The sequence below is a fragment of the Calypte anna genome, chromosome 25, assembly GCF_003957555.1.
Source record: "Calypte anna isolate BGI_N300 chromosome 25, bCalAnn1_v1.p, whole genome shotgun sequence".
NCBI lineage: Eukaryota > Metazoa > Chordata > Aves > Apodiformes > Trochilidae > Calypte > Calypte anna.
In genome coordinates this window covers 2,070,136-2,097,382 of record NC_044270.1, presented here as the reverse complement: position 1 = coordinate 2,097,382, position 27,247 = coordinate 2,070,136, and the positions used below count along the sequence as shown (strand labels likewise).

Genomic DNA, 27,247 nt, shown 5'->3' with positions numbered 1-27,247 from the left:
TCCCCCCCTCCTTTCCCCTCTCCCCACCTTCCTTTTCCCTCTCCCCCCCCCTTTTTCCCTCTTCCCCCCTTCCTTTTCCTTTTCCCTCTCCCCACCTTCTTTTTCCCTCTGCCACCCCCCTTTTTCCTTCTCCCTTTTCCCTCTCCCCCACCCCTTTCCTTTCCCCTTTTCCCTCTCACCCCCTCCCTTTTTCCTTCTCCTCCCCCTTTTCCCTCTTCCTTCCTTTTCCCTCTCCCCCACCCCTTTTTCTTCCCCCCCTTTCTTCCCCTCCCTTTTTTCTTCTCCTCCCCTCCTTTTCCCCTTCCCCCCTCCTTTTCCCTCTCCTCCTCCCCCTTTTTCCCTCTACCCCCTTTTCCCTCCCCCCCTTTTTCCCTCTCCCCCCCCTTTCCCCTCTCCCCCCTTTCCCTCTCTCCCCCTCCCTTTTCCCCTCCCTCCCCTTTTTCCCTCTCCCCCCCTTTTTTCCCTCTCCCCCCCTCCCCAGCTCCAACCGAGTCTCAAACTTTTTCCTCTCTTCTGCTGCCATCGTGTGAAAACGGAGGCAAAAAAGGACAGGAGGGAGCCCCAGCACCCCAAAACCCCCACTGCAACCAGGCAGGGGGGGGCAGCTCTGTTGTACCCCTTGAAACCACCCCCCAAACCCCAATTTCCCCCCAGGCTGACAGCTCCAGGACCCCCCCAGCTCCTTTTATTCCCAAAGAATGCATCCATCAGACCCTTTTATTCCCTCCTTGCTCTTTATTTTGCTTCCAGCCCTGGGATGTCCGGGGGGGGGGGGGAATCACCCCCCACTCCCCACTGGTGATGGTGATGAAGGAATTTTTTTTAGCAGGGTGCTGGCACCTCAGGACCCTTCAGGATGCGGCCACCTGAGTGAGAGGCTCCTCCAGGTACTGGACCAGAGCCTGAGCCTGCGAGCAGAGAGCACCAGGAGGATTCCCAGCTCGGATTCTTCAGCCTGTGCCCACCCCCCCACCCCCCCCAGTCTTTTCCTTTCTTTTTCATTTTAGACCCTGTAAAGGAGTGGTGAGGGTCCCTAGGAGCACAAGGGGACAGAGGAGCATCCCAGGAATGGAATCTTCACCACCACCCCCATCCCCATATCCCATCCTCTTTCCCACCTCGTGTCTCTTTTCCTCACATCCCATCCTCTTTCCCAACCCCAGTGTTTTTCCTTTCTTTTTCATTTTAGGGCTTCAGAAGAGGCCCCCAGCCTGTTACAAGGGGACAGGGGAGCATCCCAGGAATGGAATCTTCACCATCATCCCCATTCTCACATCCCATCCTCTTTCCCACCCCACAGAGGGGGGGACACCCCCACCCCCAGCTCCCCCCCAGCATTACCTTGGCCTTCAGCATCCCAAATCCCACCGTTTCCTTGGCATACATGCAGAGCAGGAGGTTTGCCACCCGGGTGATGGCCACGCGTCCCTCCTGCCCGAGGGACAAAGAGTCCCCGTCACACCTCGTGGGCTCAGTGGGGTCACCCCCCCCTCTCCAAGCCCCCCCCAGGAGGGGGACAGCCCCCAGCCCCACTCACCATGCAGTCCATCAGGATGAATTTGAGGTTGTCCTCGTTGAAGGCCTGGTGCCCATTTTTGTCATAGGCCACCCAGATGTTGCTGGCGATGGCCGCGGTGACCCTGGCGTCGGTGTCCCCGTAGCCCGAGTAGGCGAGCAGGGACCCCTCGTTGTTCAGGAGCCTGGGGGGACAGGGAGGGGACACACGTCCCCACATGGCCCCAGCGCTGTCACACGTCCCCAGCACCATCTATGTCCCCAACCCCACCCATGTCCCTATTACTGTCATGTCCCCAACCCCATCACGTCCCCAACCCCATCACGTCCCCAGCCCCACTCATGTCCCCAGCCCCACTCATGTCCCCAGCATTGTCACTTGTCCCCAGAACCACCCGTACCCCAAACCCACCCATGTCCCCAACACCATCACATCCCCAGCCCCGTCACACATCCCCAACCCCACCCATGTCCCCACCCCCACCCGTGTCCCCAACCCCACCCCCGTCCTTCCCCTCCCCTCTCCGCTCCTCCCGCTCCCTCGGACTCTCTCCGCACCCCGCGCAGGGCCGGGCCGGGCCGGGCCAGGGGGGGCTGGGTGTGTTTTGGGGGTGTATGTGGGGGTCCCCCCTCACGCCCCCTCCCCAATCCCGTACTCACAGCGTGCTCTGCACCCCCCCGGTGTTCGCCTGGCTCAGCACCTGCGTCAGAGCCTTGGGGCGCAGCATGGCGGCGGGGAGGGGCGGGCAGGGGGGGCCGGGGGGGGCGGAGGGGCCGGGCCGGCAGCGCTGGGTCCCGGAGCAGGATGGGATTTGGAGTCCAGAGGTCCCGAATTCCCGGAGAACTCCCACGGTGGGTGGGGATAGGGATGGGGGGGGGGGGGATGTCACCCCAGGGTCACCCCGAGTCCTCCTCCGCCGGGGGGGCTGGGAGGAGAGAGGGGTCCGACCCCCCCCCCTCACCCACCCACCCAAATGCTGCCCCTCGGGGGGGTTCGGACCTCGGGGGGGGGGGGGTTCGGAACTCAGAGGGGGGGGGTTTGGACCTCGGGGAGGGGGGTTTCGGAACTCAGGGGGGGTTCGGAACTCGGGGGGGGGTTCGGACCTCGGGGAGGGAGAGTTTGGACCTCAGGGGGGGGGTTCAGTCCCTGCTGGGCATCCCAATAAAAAGGGACCTGTTGGAAAGAACTCGTGGTGGGTGCGGGAGGGATGCGGTGAAAATCCAGTGGGGGGATGGATCCGTTTAATTAGGGGGATCCTGTGGAGGGGGGATGCGGGATGGATCCGGTTAATAAAGGGGATGCTGGGAGGGGAGAGAGGGTGCAGGAAGGATCCGTCTAAGGATGGAGTGCAGGCTCTGCTGTGGCCCCGGGAATACCGGGAATACCGGGAATACCGGGGGGGGGGGAGGTGCCAGTGGGTGCAGCCCCCCCTCCAAAAAAGAGTTGCAATTCTCCTCCGGGCCGTTAGGGGGCGCCATGCGGAGAGGCAAGGGGTAAGGGGGAGGAGGAGAGGAAGGGACGGGAAGCGACGCTCTGTACGTCACGTAACGGCGCCGCCGCCTGACTCGGTGGTAGGCCCCGGGCTGGCGGTGAAGATGGCGGAGCTGAGCGGAGGCGGTGAGGCCGTCCCGGGCGGGGAGGCTGAAACGGCCCCGGGAGGTCCCGCTGGGGCTCTGATCCGCGTCACGGTGAAAACCCCGAAGGATAAAGAAGAGATCGTGATCGCCGACGGAGCCTCCGTGCGGGAGGTGGGGGCAGGGGGCGGCCCTGAGGGGATGGGGGGGGAGGGAGGGAATGGGCCTGTGGGTGAGGGGGATGAGGGGAAAATGGGGGGCCTGTGAGGGGGGGGTTGTGGTGAGGGGGGGGTGTGGTGAGGGGGGGTTGTGGTGAGGGGGGGGTTGTTGAGGTGAGGGGGTGTTGTGGTGAGGGATGTGGTTTTGGGGAGGAAGGAGGGGTCAGGAGGGGGGTTGGAGGGGCTTTGGGGGAGGAATTTTTGAGATTTAAAGGAGGAGGGGCCCCCCCTCTGGGGCCTTTTGGGGGTTTTGTGGGAGTTATTTGGGGGGGAAGGGAAAGGGTTCAGAGGTTGAGGGGGGGGGGTGACCCCTGAGGTGGGGACAACCCCGAGGTGTTGGGGGTTTTTTTTTGGGGGGAGAAGGTGTTTTTGGGGCAGAGCAGGACTGGGGGGGAGGATCAGGACCCCCTGTGGTGAGAGGAGAGGGAGTCTGAGGGGTTGATTTGTTGTGGGTTTTTTGGGGGGGGGGATGAAAAGGAGGAAAGAAAATCCCAAGAAAATCCCAAGCCCTGAGTGGGTTGGAAGGGGGGGGGAGCTTGGAACTTTTTCCCCTGCACCCTGGGAGAGGTTTGTGCTGCTCTTCCCATCCTGGCTTTTCCTTCTGCTTTTCCTATCTCTCTTTCTTTTTTTTTAAATTTTATTTATTTTATTTTTCTTTTATTTTTTAAATTTTATTTTTAATTTTATTTTTATTAATTTTTTATTATTAATTTTTATTTTTTAGTATTTTATTTCACTATTTATTCAACTATTTTTTAATTGCTTATTTATTTTTTCAATTTTTAAATTATTATTTTATTTATTCGGTTTTTTGTTATTTTTAATTTTTATTAATTTTATTTTTTTCATTTTTATTATTATTTTTCTTATTTTTATGTATTTATTGATTTTATGTTCTTTTTAATTTTTATTGTTATTTTAATTTTATTTTTATTTTTAAATTATATTATTATTATTATAATATAATATATTTTTATTTATAGTAGTTTTATTTTAATTTTATTTATTATATATTTTTATTACTTTCGTTTTATTTATTTTCAATATTTTATAATTATTTTTATTTATCATTATTTTTATTAATTTTCATTTATTTATTTTAAATTTTTTAAATTAATTTTTTATTTATCATTATTTTATCTCTCCATTTATTCATTATTTTCCCCTTGGTTTTTGTCCTTTCCCAAGCCTGGCAGCTGCCCTGCTTGGGGGGGGGATGCCCCACACTGAGCCTTTGGCCCCCAGGGGTCCCTTGCAGAGGTGTCTGGGGGTTGGGTTGTTCCCTGGGGCTTCCATCCCAGGAACAGGAATTGCAGCTCCTGCTCTGGGGTTGGTGCCTTTCCCAGGGAGCTCTGTGCTGGATCCCAGCAGGGTTGGGGCTTCCTTGGGAAAAGATAAATCCAAAGGAGGCAAAGAAGGGCTGAGAGGAGAAGTGGAGTGTGTGGAGTGACCCTGCTGGGCTGGGAGCTGCAGCTTCTCCTCAGGGAGTTCTCTGCCCCTGCCTGAGTTTTATTCCCCAGTTGGAAGGGCAGAGCTTCTCTCTTTGTTTTGTTTTGTTTTATTTTATTTTAATTTTATTTTATTCCTACTCCCCAGTTGGAAGCTCAGAGTTTCTCCTTTTATTTCCTTTTTTTTTTTTTTTTCCTACTCCCCAGTTGGAAGGGAAGAGTTTCTTTGTCTATTTATTTTATTTTATTTTATTTTATTTTTTTCCTACTCCCCACTTGGAAGGGAAGAGTTCAGAGTTTCTCTTTCTGTTTTATTTTATTTTATGTATTCTTTTTCCTACTCCCCAGTTGGAAGTTTAGAGTTTCTCTATTATGTTTTATTTTATTTTATATTTTATTTATTTTATTTCTCCACTCCACAGTTGGAAGTTCAGAGTTTCTCCTTTTATTTTATTTCCTTTTTCCCCTGAACTGGAACCTCCTGGGCTGCTTTGGGTGAGGCCCTGAGGAGCCTTTGGGCTCCTTTCCCAGGGAATGGGAGCTCTGGAAGCTTTGGACTTTTCCCAGGGTTGTTTTTTTTTCCTCAAAAACACTGTGTTTGGGTTTGGGTTTTTTTTCGGGATTTTTTTTTTGGGTTTTTTTGGGTTTTTTTGCAGTTCAAAGAAGAGATTTCCAGGAGGTTTAAAGCCAAACAGGATCAGCTGGTTCTGATCTTTGCTGGGAAGATCCTGAAGGATGGAGACACCTTGAACCAACACGGGATCAAGGATGGGCTGACTGTCCACTTGGTCATCAAAACTCCACAAAAGTAAGAAAATTTGGGGCTTTTTTGGGGTTTTTTCTCTTGGAGGGGCTGAGGGGGAAACATTTCTTTTTATCCCAACTCCTGCATTTTTTGAGCTTTTGTCTTGCAGCCACCTTGAAAAAAAAACCCAAAAAACCCCCAAAACTCATCCCAACTTGGTACTACTTCTAGCAAGGAGGAGCTGCTCTTCCCCAAAACTCCTTTCCCACTGAATTTCTGCTAAAAGTGAAAAAAAAAAACCCAATTTTTCATTTTTTTTCCTGCTTAGCAGCCTCAGCTTCTCTTTTTTTCCTCCCATGGGTGCAGACACAGCACCCTGGGTGCCCCCTGCCCCCCATGGCTCAGCCTGAGCAGGGTTTTCCTGGAAAATCCTGCAGAATTGGGATTTTTCCAGAGGGATGCTGAGCACAGGGAGGTTTTGGGGGTTTTTTAACTCTGCTTCAGGCTCAGTTTTATTCTTCCAACCCCCTTCCCAGGGCTTCTTTTTCCCTCTGAGCTGTTTCCCTTTGTGCTGCTCTGCTTTCCCCTTTCTCACCTTGGTCAAGATGAGTGATTCCCTGTTGTTTATTCCCCTTTTTCTTATTTTTTTCCTTTTTTTTTTATTTTTGGGACAAAGACAAGCACAAGCTGCTGCAGGAGGCTCAGGGCTCTTGCTGTCTCCAGACAAACTGCAAGCTTTTTGGGTTTGGTTTTTTTTTTCCCCTCACTAAACTTCACAGTTGCAGCCTCTTCCTGTGCTGAGAGAAACCAAGTGACTTTTTTCCAGCTTTTATTTAATTTTTTTTTCTTTTTTTTTGCTGAATTTCCTATTTGCCTCCCTCTCAGGGGTTGCTGCTTTGCAGCAGGTGAGTCTGGAAAGTGGAGAGGGACTTTAGAGGCTTAGAAAATGAGGTGGGGAGGGGAAAAAAAGAAAAAGGAGAGAAAAAAGTCATCCTAGGGCTGGAAAAAAAAAAATCAAGAAATCATCATTTTTATTTGTGGCATAAATGATTTGGGGTGAGTAAAGTCAATTTTTGGGGTGTGATTTCATGAGGAAGCTTCTCCAGCTGTAATCCAGGATTCATTTTGTGACTGCAGACACTTCAGGGAGTTTTTCCATGTCCTTTTCTCAACTTCCACTTAAAATTCCTGGAACTGGGGTTGCAGGGCACCAGCTGGGGTTGGTTTATTCCCAAAACCTGCACGTGGGGATGGGATGAGGCTCTGCTCAGAGATCCCCAAAAAACTTCACTTTCCCTACTTCTCAAGTAACACTGACCCTCATTTCTGCCCCTGGGAGGATTTTTAGGGAATATCTTTGGGAAGAGTGATGGGAAAGGGAAGCAGGGGGTTGGTTCCCCCCCCTCTGCCCCGACCCTCCTGGGGTTTTGGGGAGGATTTTTCTCTTTGGGACCAACTCTTTGGTGAGGGATCAAGCTGAAGGAATTAATTCAGGGGGATTGAAGGAAGAGTGAGGTCCAACAGGGGGGGGTCAGGGTGGGATTTGGGGGTCAGGATGGGATGTGGGGGGGTGGGAAGATCCAAGCAGCGAGGGGAGCAGAGGCGGCAAGAGCGTTCCCAGCCTGCTCCCCCTTCCTGAGCCTCAGGGGGAAGGGTTTTGATGCCAGCTTTGTGTTTTTTTGGCAGGATCCAAGATTCAGCATCTGCTGCTTCTGTCCCCAGCTCTGCTTCTGTCCCCTCTGTCACCTCTTCCTCTCCTGCTGTCACCTCCCAACCTTCCACCTCCGGCAGCAGCGCAGCAGACGGGGGGAGCAGCAGCAGCAGCAACAGACAGAGCAGTGGGGCAGGGAGCATGGGAGGAGGGCCTGGAGATGGAGGCCCCAACAGCACCACTTCCATCCTCTGTAAGTGATGTGAAAAAAACCAAAAAAAAACCAAGGAAAACTTCCTGGGATGAAAGCCAAGGAGCTGGGGGTTGTCTTGGCATGGCTGTAGGTTCCATGCATCCCCCCCTTCCCTCAGTTTACCTGTGTCAAAGCCTTGAGGGTGTTCAGTATCTTTATTGATGATTTAGATGAGGTGATTGAGTCCATCATCAGGAAGTTTGCAGATGACACTAAGCTGGGGGGGAGTGTGGATCAGCTGGAAGGCAGGAGGGCTCTGCAGAGGGACCTGGAGAGGTTGGAGAGTTGGGTTGACCCCAAGGGGATGAGGTTCAACATTCCAAGTGCTGGGTCCTGCACTTTGGCCACAACAACCCCATGGGGAGCTCCAGGCTGGGCACAGAGTGGCAGAAAGGGACCTGGGAGTCTGGATTGCCAGGAAGCTGAAGAGGAGGCAGCAGTGTGCCCAGGTGGCCAAGAAGGCCAATGGCATCCTGGGCTGGCTCAGGAACAGTGTGGCCAGCAGGTCCAGGGAAGGGATTCTGCCCCTGTGCTCAGCTCTGGGGAGGCCACAGCTTGAGTCCTGTGTCCAGTTCTGGGCCCCTCAGCCCCTCAGGAAGGAGCTTGAGGTGCTGGAGCAGGTCCAGAGAAGAGCAAGGAGGCTGTGAAGGGATCCAGCAGAATTGCTGTGAGGAAGGGCTGAGGGAGCTGGGAGTGTTGAGGCTGGAGAAGAGGAGGCTCAGGGGAGACCTCATCACTCTCTGCAACTCCCTGAAAGGAGGTTGGAGCCAGGGGGGGGTTGGGCTCTTTTCCCAGGCAACTCTCAGCAAGACAAGAGGGCACAAAAGGTCTCAAGTTGTGCCAGGGGAGGTTTAGGTTGGAGATGAGAAAGAATTTCTTTCTGGAGAGGGTGATCAGGCATTGGAATGGGCTGCCCAGGGAAGTAGTGGATTCTCCGTGTCTGGAGATCTTTCCAAAGAGCCTGGATGTGGCACTGAGTGCCATGGGCTGGGAACCACGGGGGGAGTGGATCAAGGGTTGGACTTGATGATCTCTGAGGTCCCTTCCAACCCAGCCCATTCCAGAATTCCATGAAAAGATGTGCAGGGAGGTTCTGGAGGAATGGAGAACCCCCCCAGCTCAGTGTGGGTGCAGTTCAGCTGCTGTGCATGTCCTTTTCTGTTGTTTTTTTTGCAGTTCCTGACTCACCTCCCCTCACCCCCCCTCCCCCTCTGTATTGTTCCCTCTCCAGCTGGCTTTGGTGGCATCTCTGGGCTGGGCAACCTTGGGATGGGTTCTGCCAACTTCATGGAACTCCAGCAGCAGATGCAGAGGCAGCTGATGTCCAACCCTGAGATGCTTTCTCAGATCATGGAGAATCCTTTGGTTCAGAACATGATGTCCAACCCTGACCTCATGAGACAGATGATCATGGCCAACCCCCAGATGCAGCAGCTCATGGAGAGAAACCCAGAGATAAGCCACATGCTCAACAACCCTGAGCTGATGAGGCAGGTGAGTCCCTTTTCCAGAGAATCCTCATGGATTTTTCAGCATCTGCTCTCCAAAAAATGAGGTGTGGGAATGCCAGCTCAGGGGATTTTTACAGCTCTCTTCCTCCCTGCTCTAAACTCTCCTCACAAACAGATGATGGTCCTGAGGCGTGGGAATGCTGATTACTCAACCCACACACTTCCAACCCTTCTTTCCTTCCCAGGGCTAATGAATCCATCATTTGTTGGGAAAAAAAAAATCAAAAAAAAGGCTGTGGGATCAGCCTGGTGTGCTGTGTACTGGGCTCCTGTGGACTCAGGAAGGGGGCTGAAAGCAGGCACAGAGGGGTGAAGCTCCAGCAAAATCTTGTTGTTTTTCTGCATTTCTCTTGCCAGCACAGAGCACACAGCTCTGCAGTGGGTGTTTCACTCCCTGCAGCAGCCTGGAGGTTCTGGTGCAGTCCCAGAGCAGAGAGAGGCCCCATGGGCTGGGGTCCTGGCTGGCTGGGACATCAAAAATTCATCAGAAAGTTAAAAAGGGAGCCTGAGTGTTTGACAGAAGATCTGCTGTTCCCTCAGGAAGATTTGCCTGGAAGGTTTTTTTGCTGGATGAGCCTGGTTTTTCCAGCTGCTTTTCCATTGTCTTTCTCTCTTTGCCATACCTAAAATTCCAGAGCAGAAGGATTAAGTTGTGAAGCAGCCACACTTCAGGAGCTCCTCAGATAGAGGTCTGGGTGTCACTTGTGCAGGGGAAGCCCCATCAGAGGTCTGGAGAGGGGGAATTCTGGGGGGGATTTTGGGAAGGATCCCAACCTCTTCCACCTTCTCCGGTTTGGATTGGAGTGGGAACAGATGGGTGTGAAATGTTTGGATGTCCTGACACTGCTGAGAAACAAAACAACCTCCTCTAGCTGAACTGAGGTTGAGAAGGAGGAGAGCTCAGCAGGGGTGGGAGGAGCCAGGACCCCTGGGCTCTTTTTTCCTTGGATAAATGATCCAAGGAAAGGGAAAGGGAGGGAGCTGAGGTTTAACCCCTTCGGTGCTTGGCTGCCAGGCTCAGTAAAACACCCTTGTGCTGCCAAGCAGGCACCTCACCTGCTCCAGTGGGACGACCTGAGCTTTCCTTCTTTTCCTGTTTTTATTCCCAGACCATGGAATTGGCTCGGAATCCTGCCATGATGCAGGAAATGATGAGGAACCAGGACCGGGCTTTGAGTAACCTGGAGAGTATTCCCGGAGGATACAACGCCCTGCGTAGGATGTACACAGACATCCAGGAGCCCATGTTCAGTGCAGCCAGGGAGCAGGTAGCCCCTGCCCTTCCTACAAGTGTCTGGGGGGGTTTCCTTCCTTCTTAAAAGCTGGGAATGGGATTTTCTGAGCCCTTCCTGCTCCCAAAATCCCCTTCCCAAAGCTTTGAACTGGAAGAGGGGAGATGGAGAGGAGAAATTGGGGAGAAATTCTTTGGGGTGAGGGTGCTGAGCCCCAGGTTGCCCCCAGAAGCTGTGGCTGCCCCATCCCTGGAATTGTTGGAGGTTTGGATGGGGTTTGGAGTGCCCTGGGCTGGTGGGAATGATGGGAATGGATGAGCTTTGAGGTCCCTTCCAACCCAACCCATTCCATGAGCTGTTGTACCCAGCAGACAGACCCTGTTAGCTCAGCCCCCCCTGCTCCCTGTGCCAGCTCCATCTGAAGCCTTGGGATTGGAGCTGGCTGAGACAATGTCTCACTCTTTAACAAGTGCCAAAATTCCAAGAGCTACTTGTGCTGGAGCAGCAGGCTCAGTCAGGCAAGTCAGACAATTCCCTCCCATTCCAGAGGGATATCCCTTCAGTTCTGATCCCCCCAATTCCTGTAGGAATTTTGAGCTAAACCCTGAGCATCTCTGGAGGTTTGCAGGACAAACCAGGCTGGCTCTGGCTCCAGAGGTTTAAAGTTTGGTGGATTTCTGGCTGAGATCCAGCTGGCTGGGAGCAGAGGAGGAGGAGGAGGAGGGAGCCCAGGGCTGTCTGTAAAGTCCAGCCCAGCCTGGAATTCCTTACTGGGATGTCCAGGTGCTGATCTGGCAGGAGATGGTTGGGAGCTGAGCCAAGGGCTGTGGCCACTCCTTGGCCTTTCTCTCAGTGAGGTGAGGGAGCTCTCAGGAGGCAAATTCTGGGATCTCTGTAGCAAATCCTGGATCCAGTCAGCTCTTCCTCCACTCAGCCTGCCCTGAGCTGCTTGTGACTTTGCTCTAACCTACATTTTTCTGGGGTTTTTTTTTTTTCCCCTAGTTTGGCAACAATCCTTTCTCTTCTCTGACGGGGAACTCGGACAGCTCAAGCTCTCAGCCTCTGAGGACAGAAAACAGGGAACCACTTCCCAATCCCTGGAGCCCCACACCCCCAGCTCCCCAGAGCCAAGCAGCTGGCAGTGAAGGGAGCCCCAGCTCAGCAACCCCCCAAAGCACACCCACTGTGTCCAACCCCTTTGGGCTGAATGCTGCTGGCATTGGGGCTGGTGAGTAGGCAAGAGAGGAACCAGAGGGTGCTGCTTCTTCAACAGCTCCTTGGAATCTCCTTCCCTCTGGAATTTGAGTGCCTGCTCTCTGGACAGATAATTCTGGCCCAGTTGGCAGCACAAAATCTGGGATATTTCTGGTGTTGCCTGGCCAGGGGTTACTTGGGGAGCTCTGATATCCCTGCAGCCCTCAAAAACCACAGGAGAGTGGCAAGCAAAGGCTCCAGCCATGCCTCTCCATGGTGACATTTGGCCAAGGGATGAAGTTGAGGCATTGTCCTGTGTCACTTGTCCTGTGTCACACCCCCCAGCAGGGACCGTGACAGTGCTCAGGCTTGTAATTTAATTTTTTTTTTCCTTTATCTTCTTTTCCCTTTCCTCTTGCAGGGATGTTCAGCAGCCCAGAGATGCAAGGGCTCCTGCAGCAGATTTCTGAAAACCCTCAGCTGATGCAGAACATGATCTCTGCTCCTTACATGAGGAGCATGATGCAAACTCTTGCCCAGAACCCAGACTTTGCAGCACAGGTACAAAAGTTCCTGATGTTTTCTGGTGCCAAAACCTGGAGAGCTGAGTGAAACAACCCCAGCTGGCTTCTCTCTCTCTCCCCAGAGCTTCAGGGCAGTCACAGCCCTCAGCTCTGTGACTCAGCAGAGCCCCTCACAACCCCAGGTGTCTTTTTAAAAACCCTGCTGGGTTTTTTTTTTGTGTCCAAGTGACCCTTTTTCAACACTGCTGCCAGGAACTGAGTCCCCATGAGGAGGGGAACATCTTGAGAGCCTAGAAAGGGAGTCAGGGGCCTGACTGACTTATCATGGGGCTTAAAATTTAAAAGGCAGTGGCAGCAACTCTCTGACCCTCCCTACATGTGCTGTCTCTTGCTAGATCATGGTAAATGTCCCTCTCTTTGCTGGGAATCCACAGCTTCAGGAACAGCTTCGCCTTCAGCTCCCTGTCTTCCTGCAGCAGGTAAAGGCCCTTGGCTGGCCCTGGGCTGCTCCCAGAGTTTTGTTCCATCCTCTGGAGGAAATGGTTTGTTTTTGGAATTTTGGCTGCTTAGGAGGAGGAGGAGGAAGCGTGGGGGTTCTGGGTGGTTTGGGGCTGTGCCAAGGAAAAAAAAGGGGATGCAGAAGGAAGAAAGGGAAGAAAAGAAGGAAGGGAATGTTTAGACACAGGACATTGTCATGAAAATGGCCTGAAAGTGGAGTTGTGGTGAGATGAGTTGGAGCTCTCTGAGACCCCTGAGTGGACAATGTCTCACTCTTTAACAAGTGCCAAAATTCCAAGAGCTACTTGTGCTGGAGCAGCAGGCTCAGTCAGGCAAATCAGACAATTCCCTCCCATTCCAGAGGGATATCCCTTCAGTTCTGATCCCCCCAATTCCTGTAGGAATTTTGAGCTAAACCCTGAGCATCTCTGGAAGTTTGCAGGACAAACCAGGCTGGCTCTGGCTCCAGAGGTTTAAAGTTTGGTGGATTTCTGGCTGAGAATTCCAGCTGGTGGATTTCTGGCTTAGAATTTCAACTGATGGATTTCTGGCTGCTCAAGCTCTCCCTGTTCTGTACCCACTGCTTTTTTGTTGCTTTTCTCCTCAGATGCAGAACCCAGACTCCCTCTCCATCCTCACCAACCCCCGTGCCATGCAGGCCCTGCTCCAGATCCAGCAGGGACTCCAGACACTGCAAACAGAGGCCCCAGGACTAGTGCCAAGGTACTGAGTGTTTGGGGGGGGTTCTGCAGGCAGAGGAGCTCTTGATTTCCTTTTTCCCCTTTTTCCCCTTTTTCCCCTTTTTCCCCCTTTTCCCCCTTTCCCCTTTTTCCCCTTTTTCCCCCTTTTCCCCCTTTTCCCCCTTTTCCCCCTTTTCCCCCTTTTCCCCCTTTTCCCCCTTTTCCCCCTTTTCCCCCTTTTCCCCCTTTTCCCCCTTTTCCCCCTTTTCCCCCTTTTCCCCCTTTTCCCCCTTTTCCCCCTTTTCCCCTCTTCCCTCTCCCGGAGCTCATCCCTTTTCCAGGCCCAGCCCACTCACCCCGTGCCCTCAGGGGACAGTCCCTCAGTGTCCCCCTGTCCCTCCTGAGCCTGCTCTGGGGGACAGTCCCTCAGTGTCCCCCTGTCCCTTCTGTTCTCTCCTCTCCCTGCAGTCTTGGCTCCTTGGGGATCCCTCGGGTGCCCCCGTCCTCCCCAGGAGGAAGCACAATCCCGGAGAACCCTCTTCCCTCTGCTTCCACGCCTGCCAGTGCCTCTCCAGCTGGGGCTGGGAACCCCCAACAGCAGCTGATGCAGCAGATGATCCAGCTGCTGGCTGGAGGAAGCTCCCAAGTATGTGAGCCCTTGGATAAATCCTGATAAACTTCTGGGAGCGGGACATCTCCAGGCTCAGTTTTGTCTCAGTCCCACCCCACTCTGTGGATATGGGGTTCCCAGAAGGTTTCCTCTTCCCTCTGGTGTTTCAGTTCTCCAACAAAGCAAAGTTGGAGGAAGGAATTCTTTGGGGTGAGGGGGCTGAGCCCCCCAGAAGCTGTGGCTGCCCAATCCCTGGAATTGTTGGAGGTTTGGAGCCCCCTGGGCTGGGAGGAGGTGTCCCTGCCCATGGCAGGGAGTGGGAATAGATGGGATTTAAGGTCCCTTCCAACCCAAAGCACCCCATGATTCCATGAAATAAAAGGTAAAAGGATGAGGAGGCTTCAGAGCACCTTCCAGTGCCTGAAGGGCTCCAGGAAAGCTGGGGAGGGACTTGGGACAAGGGCCTGGAGGGATGGGATGAGAGGGAATGGCTTTGAACTGGAAGAGGGGAGATGGAGAGGAGAAACTGGGGAGAAATTCTTTGGGGTGAGGGTGCTGAGCCCCAGGTTGCCCCCAGAAGCTGTGGCTGCCCCATCCCTGGAATTGTTGAGGGTTTGGATGGGGTTTGGAGCCCCCTGGGCTGGGGAAGGGGTCTTTTTTTGAGGAGTTTTAAGGTCCCTTCCAGCCCAAACCATTCCCTAATTTTCTACTCCTCTGATTTTATGCCAAGTTTGGTGTTCCAGGCTGGCTGATTCTCTGGGGTGTGGTCACTGAGAGTGCCAGCTCCTCCTCCCAGTACTCAGTGACACCAAACTGGGACCCAAACTGGGATCCTGTGGCTCCAGTGCCCAAACTGGGACTGGGGATGCAGTGGCCTAACTGGGACTGGGACTGGGACTGGGACTGGGACTCTGGCTGCTGTGCTACGTGGCTGGGGGAGCAGTGTGGGACAACCTGGAGTCTTTATCACCCAAAGCAGAGCTGGAGGTCCCTGCTGAACCCTCCTCCTGCCCACTTTGGGTGCTGCTTGCTGCTGAATCCTTGGTTTTTTTCCTTTTTTCCTGCAGGCTCAGAGCCCTGAAGTGCGATTCCAACAGCAGCTGGAACAGCTGAATGCCATGGGCTTCATCAACAGGGAAGCCAACCTCCAGGCCCTGATTGCCACAGGAGGAGACATCAATGCAGCTATTGAGAGACTGCTGGGCTCCCAGCCTTCCTAAAATTCCTCAACTCCACTCACTTGCTGCTGCCCTGCAGGTGTCAGCCAGCACATGCATCCATAACACATGCACAGGGGGATCTTTCAGGCAAGCCTGCCACCATTTTCATATCTGACAGAGATGTCCATGTATTTAAAACAAAAGAAAACAACAAAAAGAAAAAAAAAAACCCCACAGCTTAACCCTTGACCTTCCTACTAAGTTAAGATTTCATGTTGAAACGCTCTTTAACTTGGCTTGTATGTGGATTCCAGTTCTCATCGTGGCCACAGAGACTTCAGATGTGTATTTTTGCCTCAAGCTGCCCTCTTGTCTCAGCCACTCTTCTCTCTCTCTCTCTAGATGGTAGAGGTGATCCTTCTAGTTACTTACCTGAATGATTGTGTTTTGAGTAGCTTGATTTTACCTGTACATGATGCCCTCCTCTTGCCCTCCTTGCAGGCAAATATTTAAAACTTTGAGCCAGGTTTGGGTGAGGGTTTTTTTTTTTTTCCTCCCAGCATCTTCTTGGGAACGGATCAAAAAGAAACAATGGAAATCACCTGGAAATTTCTGCTCTCATTTGTTTCATTGCTCCAGTGGATGAACTGAGCCTGTGGCCCTTGCACTCAGGTGCCTCTGATCTCCTGAATCTGCAGGAAAACCCTTTGGAGAGCGGCCTCATCCTGCTCTTGGGATGGTGTAAAGGAGCCTGGATGCCCTCAGGGATCAGGCTTGGCTGTTCCTGCAGAAGAAGAGGTTGGGAAAGTGTTTTTGCCCCAGCAGTTCTTGCTCAGTGGGGTCAGGAGTTCCTTGACTCTTGTGCTCAGCAGGCTGGTTGCTGAAAGTGTGAAAACAAAAGAAGGAAACTCAAAAAAAAAAAAAAAAAAAGAAGTGAAATCTTTTTTTTTTGCTTCGCTGGAAAAAACGTCAAAAAGAGTTCACGTTCTGCCCAGTTTGGATCCATCCTCCACTCCCTCCCCCCCTCTCCATTTTGGTGTGTTTGAATGTTTTCTCCAAGAAGCTCCCCAAGGACCAGCAGGGTGATATTTTCCCCAGAGCCTCCATGGCTGTGTCATTTGCAAACCATTTTTATCAAAGGAAAATAAATGCGCACAACCATCTGTCTCCTCCACTCCTGGATCTGCCTTCACTTCCCTCACTTTACTTGGGATTCATCTCCCCTGCTCCCAGGGGAGGGAGCAAATTCCCTCCCCTCTTGTGCCAGGAAACCTTTTCACCACTTCAGGACTTCACAAATATTGTTGAAATTTTGCCACAGAATCCTCCTGGCTCTGAAACCTCCCCCCAAAATCTTCCTGGCTCTGAAACCTCCCCCCAGAATCCTGGCTCTAAAACCTCACCCCAAAATCCTCCTGGCTCTAAATCCTTCCCTCTTCAGGAGCTTCCTTGGAATCAGGGACACCCCCACAGCTCCTCTCTGGACCTTTCCATGGATTTTGGGACCCACTCCAGTTCTGCTCCCCTGTGCCCGGGGGGGGGGGAACTCTGCCCACTGGACTTCATCCTTGTTTCTTTCTGGAGCAATCCTGGTGCCTCCTGGCAGCTGGGGCTGAGTATTTAATTAATTTGGATTTAATTGGATTTTTTTGGGAAGCTGCTTTTGGTAGAGGGGGGTTGGGGGGATTTTGGTAGAGGGAATGGGAGGAATTCCTGGGTCCCTTGCACCCAGGGGACAAATATTTGAGGTTTTTGGGTACTAAAGAAAACCTCCAGCCCAATTGTCCCAATTCTGGGGCAGGGAGGGGTCCATGGGGGGGGGGGGGGGGGGTGGGGGTGAGGACTGGAGTTTTTGGGGGTCACTTTGTGTGTTTGGGAGCCAGGTCTGGATATAGGGAATTCTGGAGCTGAAATGTTAGGATTGGGGCTTTGATTCTCATCAAGCTTTTAGCTCCCCCTCTTTTTCCCTGCAATAAACCCCTCAGGCTTGTTTAAAACCCCAAAATTCCTCACTTCCTGCAATTTATGGGGGTCTCCTCCTACACAAAACCCAAAACACCACCAGAGACCACGACAACGACAACAACAAAAAATCAGCATTTATTACCTCCCCCACCCCCTTCCCCTTTTGGGGAACACCCCGGGGGGAAAAAGGGAGGAGGAAAAGGGGGTTCAGCTTCAGGTTTGGGTTCAGATGGATTCGATTTGTTTCCGGACTTTTTCCAGGGCTTTCCTGTCCAGCACCCGTTGGCGACAGACAACCAGCACCCCAAAAACTGCAGCCACTCCCATCATGCTCCCCACGAACCTCCAAAACACGTGAGCTTCCAGCACCGCTGAGCGGCAGCTGAGCCCACCCCAGAGTCAGGAAGAAAACCTCCAGGACCCCCCCCAAAAAAAAAAAATCCCACCCCCACCCCCCTTTTTTTTGTTTTTAATTCCCCCACCTCTTAAATTCCCCCCTCTTGGACGTGGCACAGTTGATCTTCTCGATGAAACCCGTGGGGTGACACTCGGGGATTGTCTTCTGGAATGGAAAAAGGTGGATCCCCCCCCCCAATCAGTCAGGGAGGTGTCCAGCCCCACCAAGGGGGGGCTCAAAGGGGGGGGGGATTCAGAGGGGGGAGGGTTGAAAAGGGGGGGCAGGAAAGGGAGGGGGGAAAAGAGGGGGTGGAAAAAGGGGGGGGCTCAAGGGGGGAGGTGGAAAGGAGGGGGTGAAAAGGGGGTAGGTTCAAAGGGGGGGATTCAAAAGGGGGGGTTCAGGGGGGGGGGGGGGGGGGTGAACTTACTGCCTGGAAGCTGGAGCAGCGGCTGCACTCCTGGGCCACCACGAACTCCTCCACCCTCCAGCAGGGGGTGGCAGCCACTGGGATGGCTGAGGGGACACCGGGGACACCCAGGGAGGGGACAATGGGGAACCCCCCTTCCCCCGGGAGTGGCTGCGGCTCAGAGCTCCGGGATCCTCGTCACCCCTCCAGAACCCTCCGTGTTCCACAACCCCAGAACCCTCCGTGTCCCAAATCCCTACGCCCTGAACCCAGAGCTGTGTCCTGAACCCCTCATCCCCTAAACCCAGAACCCTCTGTGTCCCAAACCCCCATCCACTGAACCCAAACAGAACCCTCCGTGTTCCGAACCCCCTCTCCCGATCCCCAGACCCTCCGTGTCCTGATCCCTGAGCTCTCCATGTCCCAAACCCCGTGTCCCGAACCCAGAACCCTCCATGTCCCGAACCCCCCTTCCCTGACCCCAGAACCGTGTTCCGAACCCCCTGCCCTGCCCCAGACGCTCCGTGTCCCCCCGGTTCCCTCACTCACCCGACCTCCTCTCCTCGTTCGCCACCGCCGCGGCCGCGGAGCTGTCAGACACAGAGGGGGGGGGAGCCGTGAGGTCCCGAAGGCCTCGCTGCCTCCTGCGCGGAGTTTTCCGCTCCCGTCCCCTCCCTCACCCCAGCGCGCAGAACAGGGCGCAGAACAGGGCGCAGAGGCGGCGGGAGAGAGGCCCCGGGAGGCCGCAGAGCCCCATAGGAACGGCGGAACTACCGCGCACCGCCCGCGCCCTGCGGAGCCTCCGCCGCCATCGTGAGGAGCGGGGGAGGCTGGGAGGGACCTGGAGGGGGCGGGGCTTACGGGGCGGAGCTTACGGGGCGGGGGTGGGGCTTAACGGGGCGGGGGCGGGGCTTACCGGGGCGGGGGCGGGGCTTAACGGGGCGGGGGCGGGGCTTAACGGGACCAGAGAGAAATACAGAAATAAAATGTGTATATATATAAATATATAAAATCTTTTTAATTTAGTTTTTTAATTCAATAATAGATAAATATATAAAATATAAAATATATAAATAGATCTATAAAAATATCTATAGATATAGATAATAAATATAAGGATACGTATCTATATATAATACATAAAAGATGTAATAAATATATATAATAATATATAATATATAAAAATAAACATATAAAATACTATATTATGTATTAATATTAATATTGGTTAATTAGTAATTAGATTAAATTAAAATATTGAGTTAAATACAATAATTTAATAATAATAAATTATAAATCTAATTATATATTAATAAAAAATGTTAATATGTGATATGTATGGATAGCAATATATTTATATAATATATAGACATATTTATATAGGTGTATACTATATAAGCATATATAAATAGATATAAATAATATATAAATAATATACAACTAAGGTATAAATATAAATATAAATTTATTTTCTTTACTAAAATAGCTCCGTGGTTCCCGGTGGCCCCGTGGTCTCGGTACCGCTGGTTGCGCGGTTCGCCCTCCATTGGGACTACGGGGAAGGGGGCGTGGCTTCGGCTCATTTAATATTAATGAGGGGGTGTGATCGAATAATGGGCGTGGTCTGAGACGTGGGCGTGGTTTGTGCTGTGGGCGTGGTTCTGCCCGTCCCGCTCCCCTCCTCCCCTCCCTCCTCCCGCCCCATCCCCAACAGAGACACCGGAGCCGGGACCAAGGCACAAATCGGGTTTTATGGCACAAATCCGGAGCGGAGGGGGGGGGGGCCGCCCCCTCCCCATCCCCTCCGTCTCGGAAGACCCCCCCAGCCCCCCCCAGCCCTCCTCGGAGAGGCGCCAGCGCTGCGAGGAGTGGGGGAGGAGGACAGAGAGCCAGAAGGAGACGTTACCCCAAGGAGCATTTCCCCCCGATTTTCCGGGGGGGGCCGGGCTCCAGCAGGGCTTTGCTGGTGTTTGGGGTCTGCAAAAACGCAAAGAAAAAGGGGGGGGGAGGATCAGGGGTGTCCCAAACCCGGTGTGTGCCCCCCCCCCCCACAACCCCACCCCAAGCCCCCTCCTCAACCCCACTCACGGCTTTGCGGGAGGATTTCTGCAGGATGTCTCTGGCCAGCGAGCTGAAGGCCTGGGGGAGGGGGGGAAATCAGCAGGGAGCCCCCCCCTCCCTTTGGGGATGGAGACAGCTGGGGTGAGGGCAGGGGGGCGACACACAATCTGCTCGGACCCCTCCCCAAAAATCTGAGCCCCCCAACCCCTCACCTCCTCCACGTTGATGCTGGATTTGGCGCTGGTCTCGAAGAAACGGATCCCATGCTCCTTGGCCAGCTGCCAGGGGAAGGGGGGGACAAAGTGACAGCCCCCCCCTCCCAAAGACCCCAAGAACATCCTCCCCACACCCCCCCACATCATCCTAACCACGCCCCCCCCCTTTTTTACCTTCTCTGCATCCTCCCGTTGCACTTTCCTCCTCCCCTCCATGTCACATTTGTTGCCCAGGAGGAGCCGCTCAACCCCCGCCGAGGCATTCTGTGGGGAGGGGGGGGCACAGGAAAGGTTGGACCCCCCCTCCCCAAATCCTACCCCCTCCCTTTATAATTCCCAGCCCCCTCCTCCTCACCTCTTTGATGCTTTTCATCCAGTTTTGGATATTCTGGAAGGATTTCTCATCGGTGATGTCGTACACCAGGATGATGCCCTGCGGGGACAGTGGAATGGGGGGGGGAGAAAAAACTTTTTGGGGGGAGAAACAACTTTTTTTTTTTGGAGGAAACTTTTGGGGGGGTTCTCACCCTCATGCCCCCCCTCCACCCAGCTCCCCCAAACCTTTTTTGGGGGGGTTCATACCACAGCTCCACGGTAATACGCAGTGGTGATGGTTTTGAAGCGTTCCTGTCCCGCAGTGTCCCTGAGGGAGAGGAAGAGGAGGGTGAGGAAATGAGGGGGGGGCTGAGGGATGGGGGGGGGGCTGAGGGAAAAGGGACCCTTCCCAAATTTCTCCCCCCCGGACTCACCAAACCTGCAGCTTGATCTTCTTCCCATCGATATCCACCGTCCGGATTTTGAAGTCGATCCCTGGGTAATGAGATTCCTGATCCCTCCCAGTTCCTGCCCTCCCAGTAAGTAACTGGGGATACTGGGAAATGGGGGAGGCTGGGAAATGGGGGGGGGGGGGGAGAGGGTCCCTGGTCTCCAGAGGAGGAGGAGGGGCTGGAGAAGCTGGGGGGGACGGGGGGTTCCCCATGAGGGGCTCAGGTGTGTGTGGGGGTCCCGGTGGGGGGTCCCAGTGGGGGGGTCCCGGTGCGGGGGTCCCGGTGAGGGTCCCGCGGTGCGGCTCACCCACCGATGGTGGAGATGTAGGTGCTGGTGAAGTTGTCCTCGGCGAAGCGGATGATGAGGCAGGTCTTGCCCACGCCGCTGTCCCCGATCAGCAGCAGTTTGAAGAGGTGGTCGTAGGCCTTGGCCATGGCCCCCGCCCGCCACCACCACCACCGGGACCCGGCCCGGTCCCGGCCTTGGCCACCTCCCCATCCCGGGCGGGTCCTCCGGTCCGGTCCGTCCCCTCCACCATGGCGTCACCACCCCCCCGTGACATCACCGCTGACGTCACGACCCCCCCCCGTCCCGCCCCACCGGGGCTCCCCGTGCGGCGACCTTCCCAAGATGGCCGCGCACTTGGTGCCGAATGTCCCAAGATGGCGGAGCTCAACTTCCGCCCCTGCGGGGAGACCCCGCTACGGGATATAATGGCCCCACTTCCGGTTCCCGCCCTTTCCGCTGGCGCTGCCTCCACGCCGCGATGCCCGTGAGTGCGGGCCCGGGCCCGGGACTCGGTTCTGGGGGTTCCCCCGGAGCCCCGCGCCGCGCCCGGAGGGACGGGAGGGAGAGGAGGGGACGCGGGGGTTTTCCCGGCGGGGTTGAGCTGCACCCCTTCCCACCGCCATCTCCTGAGGGGAAGCGCGGAGGGGAAGGGGAAAGGGGGGGGGGGACTCAAGATGGCGTCGGGCGCTGACGGGGCTGCTCCTCCCCGCAGCTGGCGAAGGATTTGCTGCACCCTTCCCCTGAGGAGGAGAAGAGGAAGCACAAGAAGAAGCGGTTGGTGCAGAGCCCCAATTCTTACTTCATGGATGTGAAGTGCCCCGGTAAGAGCGAGTGGGACACGAGGGACACCCACGGGTGACAGTCCCGTGGGCCGATCCCGGTGTCTCCTCCTCTGAGCTCCGCGCTTTCCCCCCCAGGTTGCTACAAGATCACGACGGTGTTCAGCCACGCGCAGACCGTGGTGTTGTGCGTGGGGTGCTCCACGGTGCTCTGCCAGCCCACGGGGGGCAAGGCTCGCCTGACAGAAGGTGGGTGACAACACGGGCGTGGGCACGGCTCGGACCCCGGGTGGGATGGAAGGGGACAGAAAAACCTCCTCGGGTTTCTTTTTATTTAAAAAACCCCGCGGGATTCGGGTGGGAAAACCCCAAACCCCCCACGGGAACAATCCCTGTCCCGGGTGGGGGTGTGGGTTTTCTGCCTTTCTGATTCTTATTTTTCTTGTTGCTTTTTTTTTTAATTCCTTCTCCCCCTTTTCTTCCACCTTTTCCATTTTTATTTTTACGTTTCCCTGCTGCTTCCCCCCTTTTTTTCCACCTTTCCCTGATCTCCCTCCTTTTCCCTCTCCCTCTTTTTCCCTTTTCCTGCATTTTTCCCCTTTCCCTGATTTCCCTCTTTTGCCTCCATCTCCCCTCTTTGAATTTTCCCCCCTTTTTCCCCACCTTTCCCTGATTTCCCTTTTTCCCTCTCTCCCCCTCTTTCTCCCCCTTTTCCTGGATTTTTTTCCCCTTTCCCTGATTATTCCCCACTCCCCCCCCCCCATTTCCCTTCATTTCTCTCCTTTCCTCCCCATTTTTCCTTAATTACCCTTTTTTTCCCCCATTTTCCCATCCCAGGCTGCTCCTTCCGTCGGAAGCAGCACTGACCACAGGACTGAGGATGTGCCCCCCCCCTCGCCACCTTCCCACGGCCCCACCCCTCAAAACCTCAATAAATTTGGTCTAAAATTCCTCCAAAACGGGTTCCTTGTCCACTTCTGAAATCCCTGGAAAAAAAAAAAACTCAAATTCGGGCTTTTTCTCCCTTTATTTCTTTGCTAGAGTGAGAGGAAAACACCCCAAACCACCCCCCAAAAAAAATTATATTTTTTGTTCCTAAACCCCCCAAGAGGAGAAATTGGTTGAGTATTGACCCAAAAAGGGACCAAACCTCACCAAAATGTTAGTGATCCATCCCAAAAGTGAATTTTTGACCCAAAAATGATCATTTTGGGGTCGAAACCTCATTCTCCAAATCTGAAACAAAAAGGAGGATCCAGGGCAGGGATTTATTTTTTGGGGGGGGGGTGGAATTTGGGGTCAAGTTGCACCTGTTAAAAAAAAACCCAAAAAATGCATCGAGCTGCCCCAAATCTGACCTTTTTGACCTTAAAACTTTTGTCCTGAGGAAGGGGGGGGTGTGGCAGGGTCTGCCCTCCACGCCCCCCCGTGTTTCCTCTCCCTGCATTCCTGGGTGGGGCAAAAAATAAACACGGGTGGGGGTGGGGGACATTAAACACCACAATCACCCCACCCCACCCCCTGAGTAAAGCCTCAGGGGAGGGAAACTGAGGCACGGGGTGGGGAGGAGCAGACTCCAACCTCCCAGGGAAACTGAGGCACAAGAGGGAGGGAAAGCAAACACCCCCCCCCCCCCAAAAAAAAAAATTTGGGGAAACTGAGGTGGGGGGGGGGAAGAGAAGCAGAGCCCAACACTCCAGGGAAACTGAGGCACAGGGGTTGAAAGACCCCCCCCCACGTCCACCCCCACCACCAGGGAAACTGAGGCACGGGGACCTTTAGTGTCCCCCAGGGGTGGGGGTGTCAGTGTCAGTGTGTGGGGGGGCAATGGCCGCCCCCAGGGTCACCCTCCCCAGGTAGTGGGTGTCAAAGCAGCGGTGCCGGGCGGGGCCCCCCCAGGAGCAGCAGCCCCGGGGGTCCCTCCAGGAGTCCTCAGGGGTGGCACAGAGGGTGGTGATGGCCTGGGACAGCTGGGGGGGGGACAAAAAAAAGGAGGGGGTCAAAGAGGGGAGGTCGGGGTTTCCGGGACCCCCTCCTCACCCCCCACCCAAGCACTGACCTCCTCCTGGGCGCAGGCGCTTTGGTTGTGGGGGGGCAGGGGGCAGCACCCCCTGATCACAGCCCCCACCAGCTCCGGGATTGGTGGCCTGGGGAGGGGGGGTTATTCTGGGGGGGGTCGCTTGGGAAGGGTCCCATGGGTGGGTGTTTGGGGGAGGGGGTGACATGGGGTGGGGAAGAGTCCTTTGGGAAGGGGAGGGGTCCCTCGGGGTGGGGAGGAGGGATCTGGGGGGGGGTAGGATAGGCAGGGGGGTCCCTGGGGATTGGGGGGTTCCCTGGGGTTTTGGGGGGGGGGGGGAAGTCACTCAGAGGGTCCCAGGGGTGGCGTTTGGGAAGGGTCCCATGCGGTGGTGGGGGGATCCCTCAGGGTGAGGGGAGTGATTGGGGGGGGTTAGGACAGGTAGGGGGGTCCCTCGGGATTGGGGGGGTTCCTGGGGTTCTAGGGGGGGGAGGTCACTCAGAGAGTCCCAGGGGTGGGGTAGTTTGGGGGGGTCCCACCTGGGATGGATGAGGCGAGTGGGTCCGCAGAGGGTCCGGAGGAGTTTGGGTTTGGGCCGGACCAGGCTGATGTTGTGCAGCTCCCGATCGTAGTGGGGGTGGGGAGCGGCGGCGGCGAAGCAGCGGAACCGGGACCGCCCCCCCCCGAGCTGGCAGCACTCGTGGGGCTCCTCCGGACCCCCGGCCACGTCCCGGCAGAACCGGTCCAGAGCCCGGCGCCACTGCGGGGGGTGCACAGACACCATGTCCCCTGCCCTGTCTCCCCCCCCTTCGTGTCCCTCCCCACGTAACCCACGTCTCCCCTCCATATCCCCTCCGTGTCCCACCCGCCCCCCGTGTCTCATCCCCCCCACGCCCCGTGTCCCCCTCATGTCCCCCTCCTGTCTCATCCCCCCCGTGTCCCCCTCATGACCCCCCATATTTTCCCCCCCGTGTCCCCCCCCCTCTCACCGCCTGCTGGGCACAGGGGAGGCTCTGATTTCGGCAGCACCTCCCGAATTCCCTCTCCAGACGGAGGCTGAGCCGCACCCGGGGGTGGGAGAGAGTCCCGGGGAGGTTCCCGGTGGGTCCGGGGGTTCCCGGCCTCAGCCCCCACAACCCACAGATGTTCCCGAGGTTATTGCGGGTGGGTTCCCCGGGGGGGAAAGAGGGGAGGGCGGCCCAGGGGTCCCAGGAGGTGACAATGGAGGAGGGTCCGGGGGTGACGACCCCGGCAGAGCCCCCCCCGGAGCTCTCCCGGGCGCTGCGGGCGAAGCAGCGGCGCCGCGCGGCCCCGCGGTGGTGGCAGCAGTGGAATTGTCGCGTTTTGACCCCAAATTCATCCGTGCAGAACCCGTCCAGAACCGCGGTCCACTGCCGGGGACACAGACACAGCCCAGTGAGGGACACCCCCAGGGACATCACCAAACCCACTGCCAACCCCCCCCCGTGGCACTCGGGGTCCCTCCTGAGCTCCCATGGGGTCCCCTCTGTCTCCCCCCACCCCCTAGGTGGGTCCCCACAGTTGTCACCCGTGTCCCCAGCACTGCCAGGAATCCCCAGGGTCTCCCCCATGTCCCGTCCCCCCTCATGTCCCCCCCTGTGTCCTCACATGGCCCCTCAGGGTGTCCCTGTGCCCCACCCTGGGGGTGTCCCCATGGCCCTCCAGCCATCGGGATATCCCTATACCCCTAAAAATGCACCCCCTGTCCCCCATGATATCCCCACGGTGTCCCCCCTGTCCCCACAGTGTCCCCCACGGTGTCCTCCTGTTCCCGTCACCCACAGTGTCCCCCCTGTCCCCCGGTGTTCCCATGATGTCTCCCTGTCCCCTTGGTGTCCCCCCTGTCCCCCTGGTGTCCCCCCTTGTCCCCCCCCTGGTGCCACTCACGGCTCTCTGTGCGCAGGGCACGGGGCTGTGGTTCCCGCAGCACCGATCCAGGCGTGGCCGCAGCTCCCTCAGCGCCGCCTCCTGGCGCCTCAGGTGAGCGAAGGCGTTGGGGGGCAGAGCCCGGGGGGGCTCCGGGGAGCTCGGGGGGTCCCGGCAGTGCCGGGTAACGATGGCGGCCACGGGCCAGGCGGGGGGGAACCCATCGAGAGACGCGGCCCAAACCCGGGGGGGGGGGGAAGGGGACAGGGAGCTGGCGGCCACGGCGGCCTCCAGGACATCGGGGGGCACGGGGGGGTCCTGCTCCTCCTGCAGCACTGCGGGGGGGACACACAAGAGGTCACCGAGGCCACAAGGGACACTGTGCCACCCCCACCCCACCTGTGTGTCCCCCATGTCACCCCACCCGTGTCCCCATGGCCACAGGGGACACTGTGCCACCCCCACCCCACCTGTGTGTCCCCCACGTTCCCCCCTTCGTGTCCCCCCACCCGTGTCCCCAACCTTGGATGTCCCCTTGCATTCCCCCCCCATGTCCCTGGGTGTCCCCCCACTGTCCCCAAATCCCCTTCCTGGGTGCCTCCCCCCCGACCCTGTCCCTGTCCCCTTCCTCACCCTGCTCCACGTGGGGCTCCTGGTCCACCAGCTGCTGTCCCTGTGCTGCCACCACTGTCATTGTGAGGGGGGGGGTTGGTACCACGGGGGGGTCACAGCAGGGACACCCCGCTGCCCCCCCCCTCCTCATGGGGGGAGAAGGGGGAGGGTGGTGACAGGGGAGGGGACACGGATGTTTGGGAAAGGAACCGGGCATCCAGGGAGGGGACCAAGGTATGAGGGTGGGGACATGGGGGAAGTGACAAATGTGTGGGCAGGGCCACAGGTGTCTGGGAGGGGAAACTGAGGCACGGAGGGACCCGAGAGTGTGGGAGGGGAAACTGAGGCACAAAAGGATCCAGGTGTTTGGGAGGGGAAACTGAGGCACAGAGGGATCCAGGTGTCTGGGAGCGGAAACTGAGGCACAGAGGGATCCAGGAGTGTGGGGGAGACCCAGGAGTATGGGAGGGGAAACTGAGGCACAGAAGGACCCAGGTGTCTGGGAGGGGAAACTGAGGCACAGAGGGATCCAGTAGCGTGGGAGGGGAAACTGAGGCACGGAAGGATCCAGGAGTGTGGGACGGGAAACTGAGGCACAGAGGGATCCGGGAGTGCAGGGCAGACCCAGGTGTCTGGGAGGGGAAACTGAGGCACAGAGGGATCCAGGAGTGCAGGGCAGACCCAGGTGTCTGGGAGGGGAAACTGAGGCACAGAGGGATCCGAGAGTACAGGCCAGACCCAGGTGTCTGGGAGGGGAAACTGAGGCACAGAGGGATCCGGGAGTGCAGGCCAGACCCAGGTGTCTGGGAGGGGAAACTGAGGCACAGAGGGATCCGGGAGTGCAGGCCAGACCCAGGTGTCTGGGAGGGGAAACTGAGGCACAGAGGGATCCAGGAGTGTGGGAGGGGAAACTGAGGCACAGAGGGGACCAAGAGTGTGGGGGAGACCCAGGAGTGCAGTGAGGACCCCACCCCCCGTTTGTTTTTGGGGGGGGGGGTCCCAGTACTCACCAGTGGCTCTGAGGAAGAGGAGGAGGAA

The 27,247-nt window shown here is 55.8% G+C and overlaps 6 protein-coding genes across 8 annotated transcripts; 2 read left to right on the top strand and 4 right to left on the bottom strand.

Annotated features, from left to right (window-relative positions):
* Positions 1-712: 712 nt before the first annotated feature.
* LAMTOR2 (late endosomal/lysosomal adaptor, MAPK and MTOR activator 2) lies at positions 713-2,291 on the bottom strand. Its single transcript, XM_030465284.1, has 4 exons — positions 2,176-2,291; positions 1,538-1,700; positions 1,342-1,431; positions 713-908 (listed from the first exon to the last, which is right to left on the bottom strand). Exons 1-4 carry the CDS (start codon positions 2,241-2,243, stop codon positions 852-854), a joined length of 378 nt encoding a protein of 125 aa, XP_030321144.1. The 5' UTR covers positions 2,244-2,291; the 3' UTR covers positions 713-851.
* A 770-nt stretch (positions 2,292-3,061) lies between these two features.
* Positions 3,062-15,977, top strand: UBQLN4 (ubiquilin 4). Of its 2 annotated transcripts, XM_030465278.1 has the most exons (11): positions 3,062-3,264; positions 5,413-5,564; positions 7,188-7,405; positions 8,637-8,899; positions 10,026-10,184; positions 11,151-11,376; positions 11,764-11,903; positions 12,262-12,345; positions 12,972-13,087; positions 13,513-13,690; positions 14,722-15,977. In XM_030465278.1, the coding sequence occupies exons 1-11, from the start codon at positions 3,112-3,114 to the stop codon at positions 14,872-14,874; spliced, it is 1,842 nt and encodes a 613-aa protein (XP_030321138.1). In that variant the 5' UTR covers positions 3,062-3,111; the 3' UTR covers positions 14,875-15,977. The 2 variants fall into 2 exon arrangements, with proteins under 2 accessions (XP_030321138.1, XP_030321139.1); XM_030465279.1 differs by lacking the exon at positions 12,262-12,345.
* A 920-nt stretch (positions 15,978-16,897) lies between these two features.
* JTB (jumping translocation breakpoint) lies at positions 16,898-18,427 on the bottom strand. Its single transcript, XM_030465283.1, has 5 exons — positions 18,263-18,427; positions 18,132-18,172; positions 17,604-17,689; positions 17,262-17,341; positions 16,898-17,161 (listed from the first exon to the last, which is right to left on the bottom strand). Exons 1-5 carry the CDS (start codon positions 18,337-18,339, stop codon positions 17,005-17,007), a joined length of 441 nt encoding a protein of 146 aa, XP_030321143.1. The 5' UTR covers positions 18,340-18,427; the 3' UTR covers positions 16,898-17,004.
* Positions 18,428-19,314: 887 nt separating this feature from the next.
* On the bottom strand, positions 19,315-21,164 carry RAB13 (RAB13, member RAS oncogene family). 2 transcript variants are annotated; one of them, XM_030465281.1, is made up of 8 exons: positions 20,937-21,164; positions 20,608-20,668; positions 20,441-20,501; positions 20,214-20,291; positions 20,033-20,122; positions 19,856-19,921; positions 19,671-19,721; positions 19,315-19,559 (listed from the first exon to the last, which is right to left on the bottom strand). In XM_030465281.1, exons 1-8 carry the CDS (start codon positions 21,058-21,060, stop codon positions 19,485-19,487), a joined length of 606 nt encoding a protein of 201 aa, XP_030321141.1. In that variant the 5' UTR covers positions 21,061-21,164; the 3' UTR covers positions 19,315-19,484. The 2 variants fall into 2 exon arrangements, with proteins under 2 accessions (XP_030321141.1, XP_030321142.1); XM_030465282.1 differs by lacking the exon at positions 20,033-20,122.
* A 98-nt stretch (positions 21,165-21,262) lies between these two features.
* Positions 21,263-22,652, top strand: LOC103538299 (40S ribosomal protein S27). The gene is made up of 4 exons (XM_030465035.1): positions 21,263-21,398; positions 21,627-21,735; positions 21,832-21,942; positions 22,531-22,652. The coding sequence occupies exons 1-4, from the start codon at positions 21,279-21,281 to the stop codon at positions 22,557-22,559; spliced, it is 369 nt and encodes a 122-aa protein (XP_030320895.1). The 5' UTR covers positions 21,263-21,278; the 3' UTR covers positions 22,560-22,652.
* Positions 22,653-23,348: 696 nt separating this feature from the next.
* On the bottom strand, positions 23,349-26,340 carry ECM1 (extracellular matrix protein 1). Its single transcript, XM_030465097.1, has 6 exons — positions 26,231-26,340; positions 25,619-25,932; positions 24,700-25,101; positions 24,250-24,470; positions 23,753-23,840; positions 23,349-23,663 (listed from the first exon to the last, which is right to left on the bottom strand). Exons 1-6 carry the CDS (start codon positions 26,289-26,291, stop codon positions 23,472-23,474), a joined length of 1,278 nt encoding a protein of 425 aa, XP_030320957.1. The 5' UTR covers positions 26,292-26,340; the 3' UTR covers positions 23,349-23,471.
* Between the last annotated feature and the right edge of the window lie 907 nt (positions 26,341-27,247).

Bases quoted from the DNA above. Each gene is read 5' to 3' on its own strand.
- LAMTOR2 (XM_030465284.1), bottom strand. From the start codon at position 2,243: ATGCTGCGCCCCAAGGCTCTGACGCAGGTGCTGAGCCAGGCGAACACC. The intron at 1,701-2,175 runs GTGAGTACGGGA...CTGTCCCCCCAG, and splicing joins GGGGGGGTGCAGAGCACGCT to GCTCCTGAACAACGAGGGGT. The intron at 909-1,341 runs GTAATGCTGGGG...CTCTGCTCGCAG, and splicing joins TTGGGATGCTGAAGGCCAAG to GCTCAGGCTCTGGTCCAGTA.
- UBQLN4 (XM_030465278.1), top strand. From the start codon at position 3,112: ATGGCGGAGCTGAGCGGAGGCGGTGAGGCCGTCCCGGGCGGGGAGGCT. The intron at 5,565-7,187 runs GTAAGAAAATTT...TTTTTTTGGCAG, and splicing joins GTCATCAAAACTCCACAAAA to GATCCAAGATTCAGCATCTG. The intron at 11,904-12,261 runs GTACAAAAGTTC...GTCTCTTGCTAG, and splicing joins ACCCAGACTTTGCAGCACAG to ATCATGGTAAATGTCCCTCT.
- JTB (XM_030465283.1), bottom strand. From the start codon at position 18,339: ATGGGGCTCTGCGGCCTCCCGGGGCCTCTCTCCCGCCGCCTCTGCGCC. The intron at 17,690-18,131 runs GTGAGTGAGGGA...GTGTCCCCTCAG, and splicing joins GAACGAGGAGAGGAGGTCGG to CCATCCCAGTGGCTGCCACC. The intron at 17,342-17,603 runs GTAAGTTCACCC...TTTCCATTCCAG, and splicing joins GCTGCTCCAGCTTCCAGGCA to AAGACAATCCCCGAGTGTCA.
- RAB13 (XM_030465281.1), bottom strand. From the start codon at position 21,060: ATGGCCAAGGCCTACGACCACCTCTTCAAACTGCTGCTGATCGGGGAC. The intron at 20,292-20,440 runs GTATGAACCCCC...CTGTCCCCGCAG, and splicing joins CGTATTACCGTGGAGCTGTG to GGCATCATCCTGGTGTACGA. The intron at 20,123-20,213 runs GTGAGGAGGAGG...CCCTCCCCACAG, and splicing joins GGATGAAAAGCATCAAAGAG to AATGCCTCGGCGGGGGTTGA.
- LOC103538299 (XM_030465035.1), top strand. From the start codon at position 21,279: ATGTCCCAAGATGGCGGAGCTCAACTTCCGCCCCTGCGGGGAGACCCC. The intron at 21,399-21,626 runs GTGAGTGCGGGC...TCCTCCCCGCAG, and splicing joins GCCTCCACGCCGCGATGCCC to CTGGCGAAGGATTTGCTGCA. The intron at 21,736-21,831 runs GTAAGAGCGAGT...TTTCCCCCCCAG, and splicing joins CATGGATGTGAAGTGCCCCG to GTTGCTACAAGATCACGACG.
- ECM1 (XM_030465097.1), bottom strand. From the start codon at position 26,291: ATGACAGTGGTGGCAGCACAGGGACAGCAGCTGGTGGACCAGGAGCCC. The intron at 25,102-25,618 runs GTGAGTGGCACC...TGTCCCCGGCAG, and splicing joins TGCCCTGCGCACAGAGAGCC to TGGACCGCGGTTCTGGACGG. The intron at 23,841-24,249 runs GTGGGACCCCCC...CCCCCTCCCCAG, and splicing joins ACTCGCCTCATCCATCCCAG to GCCACCAATCCCGGAGCTGG.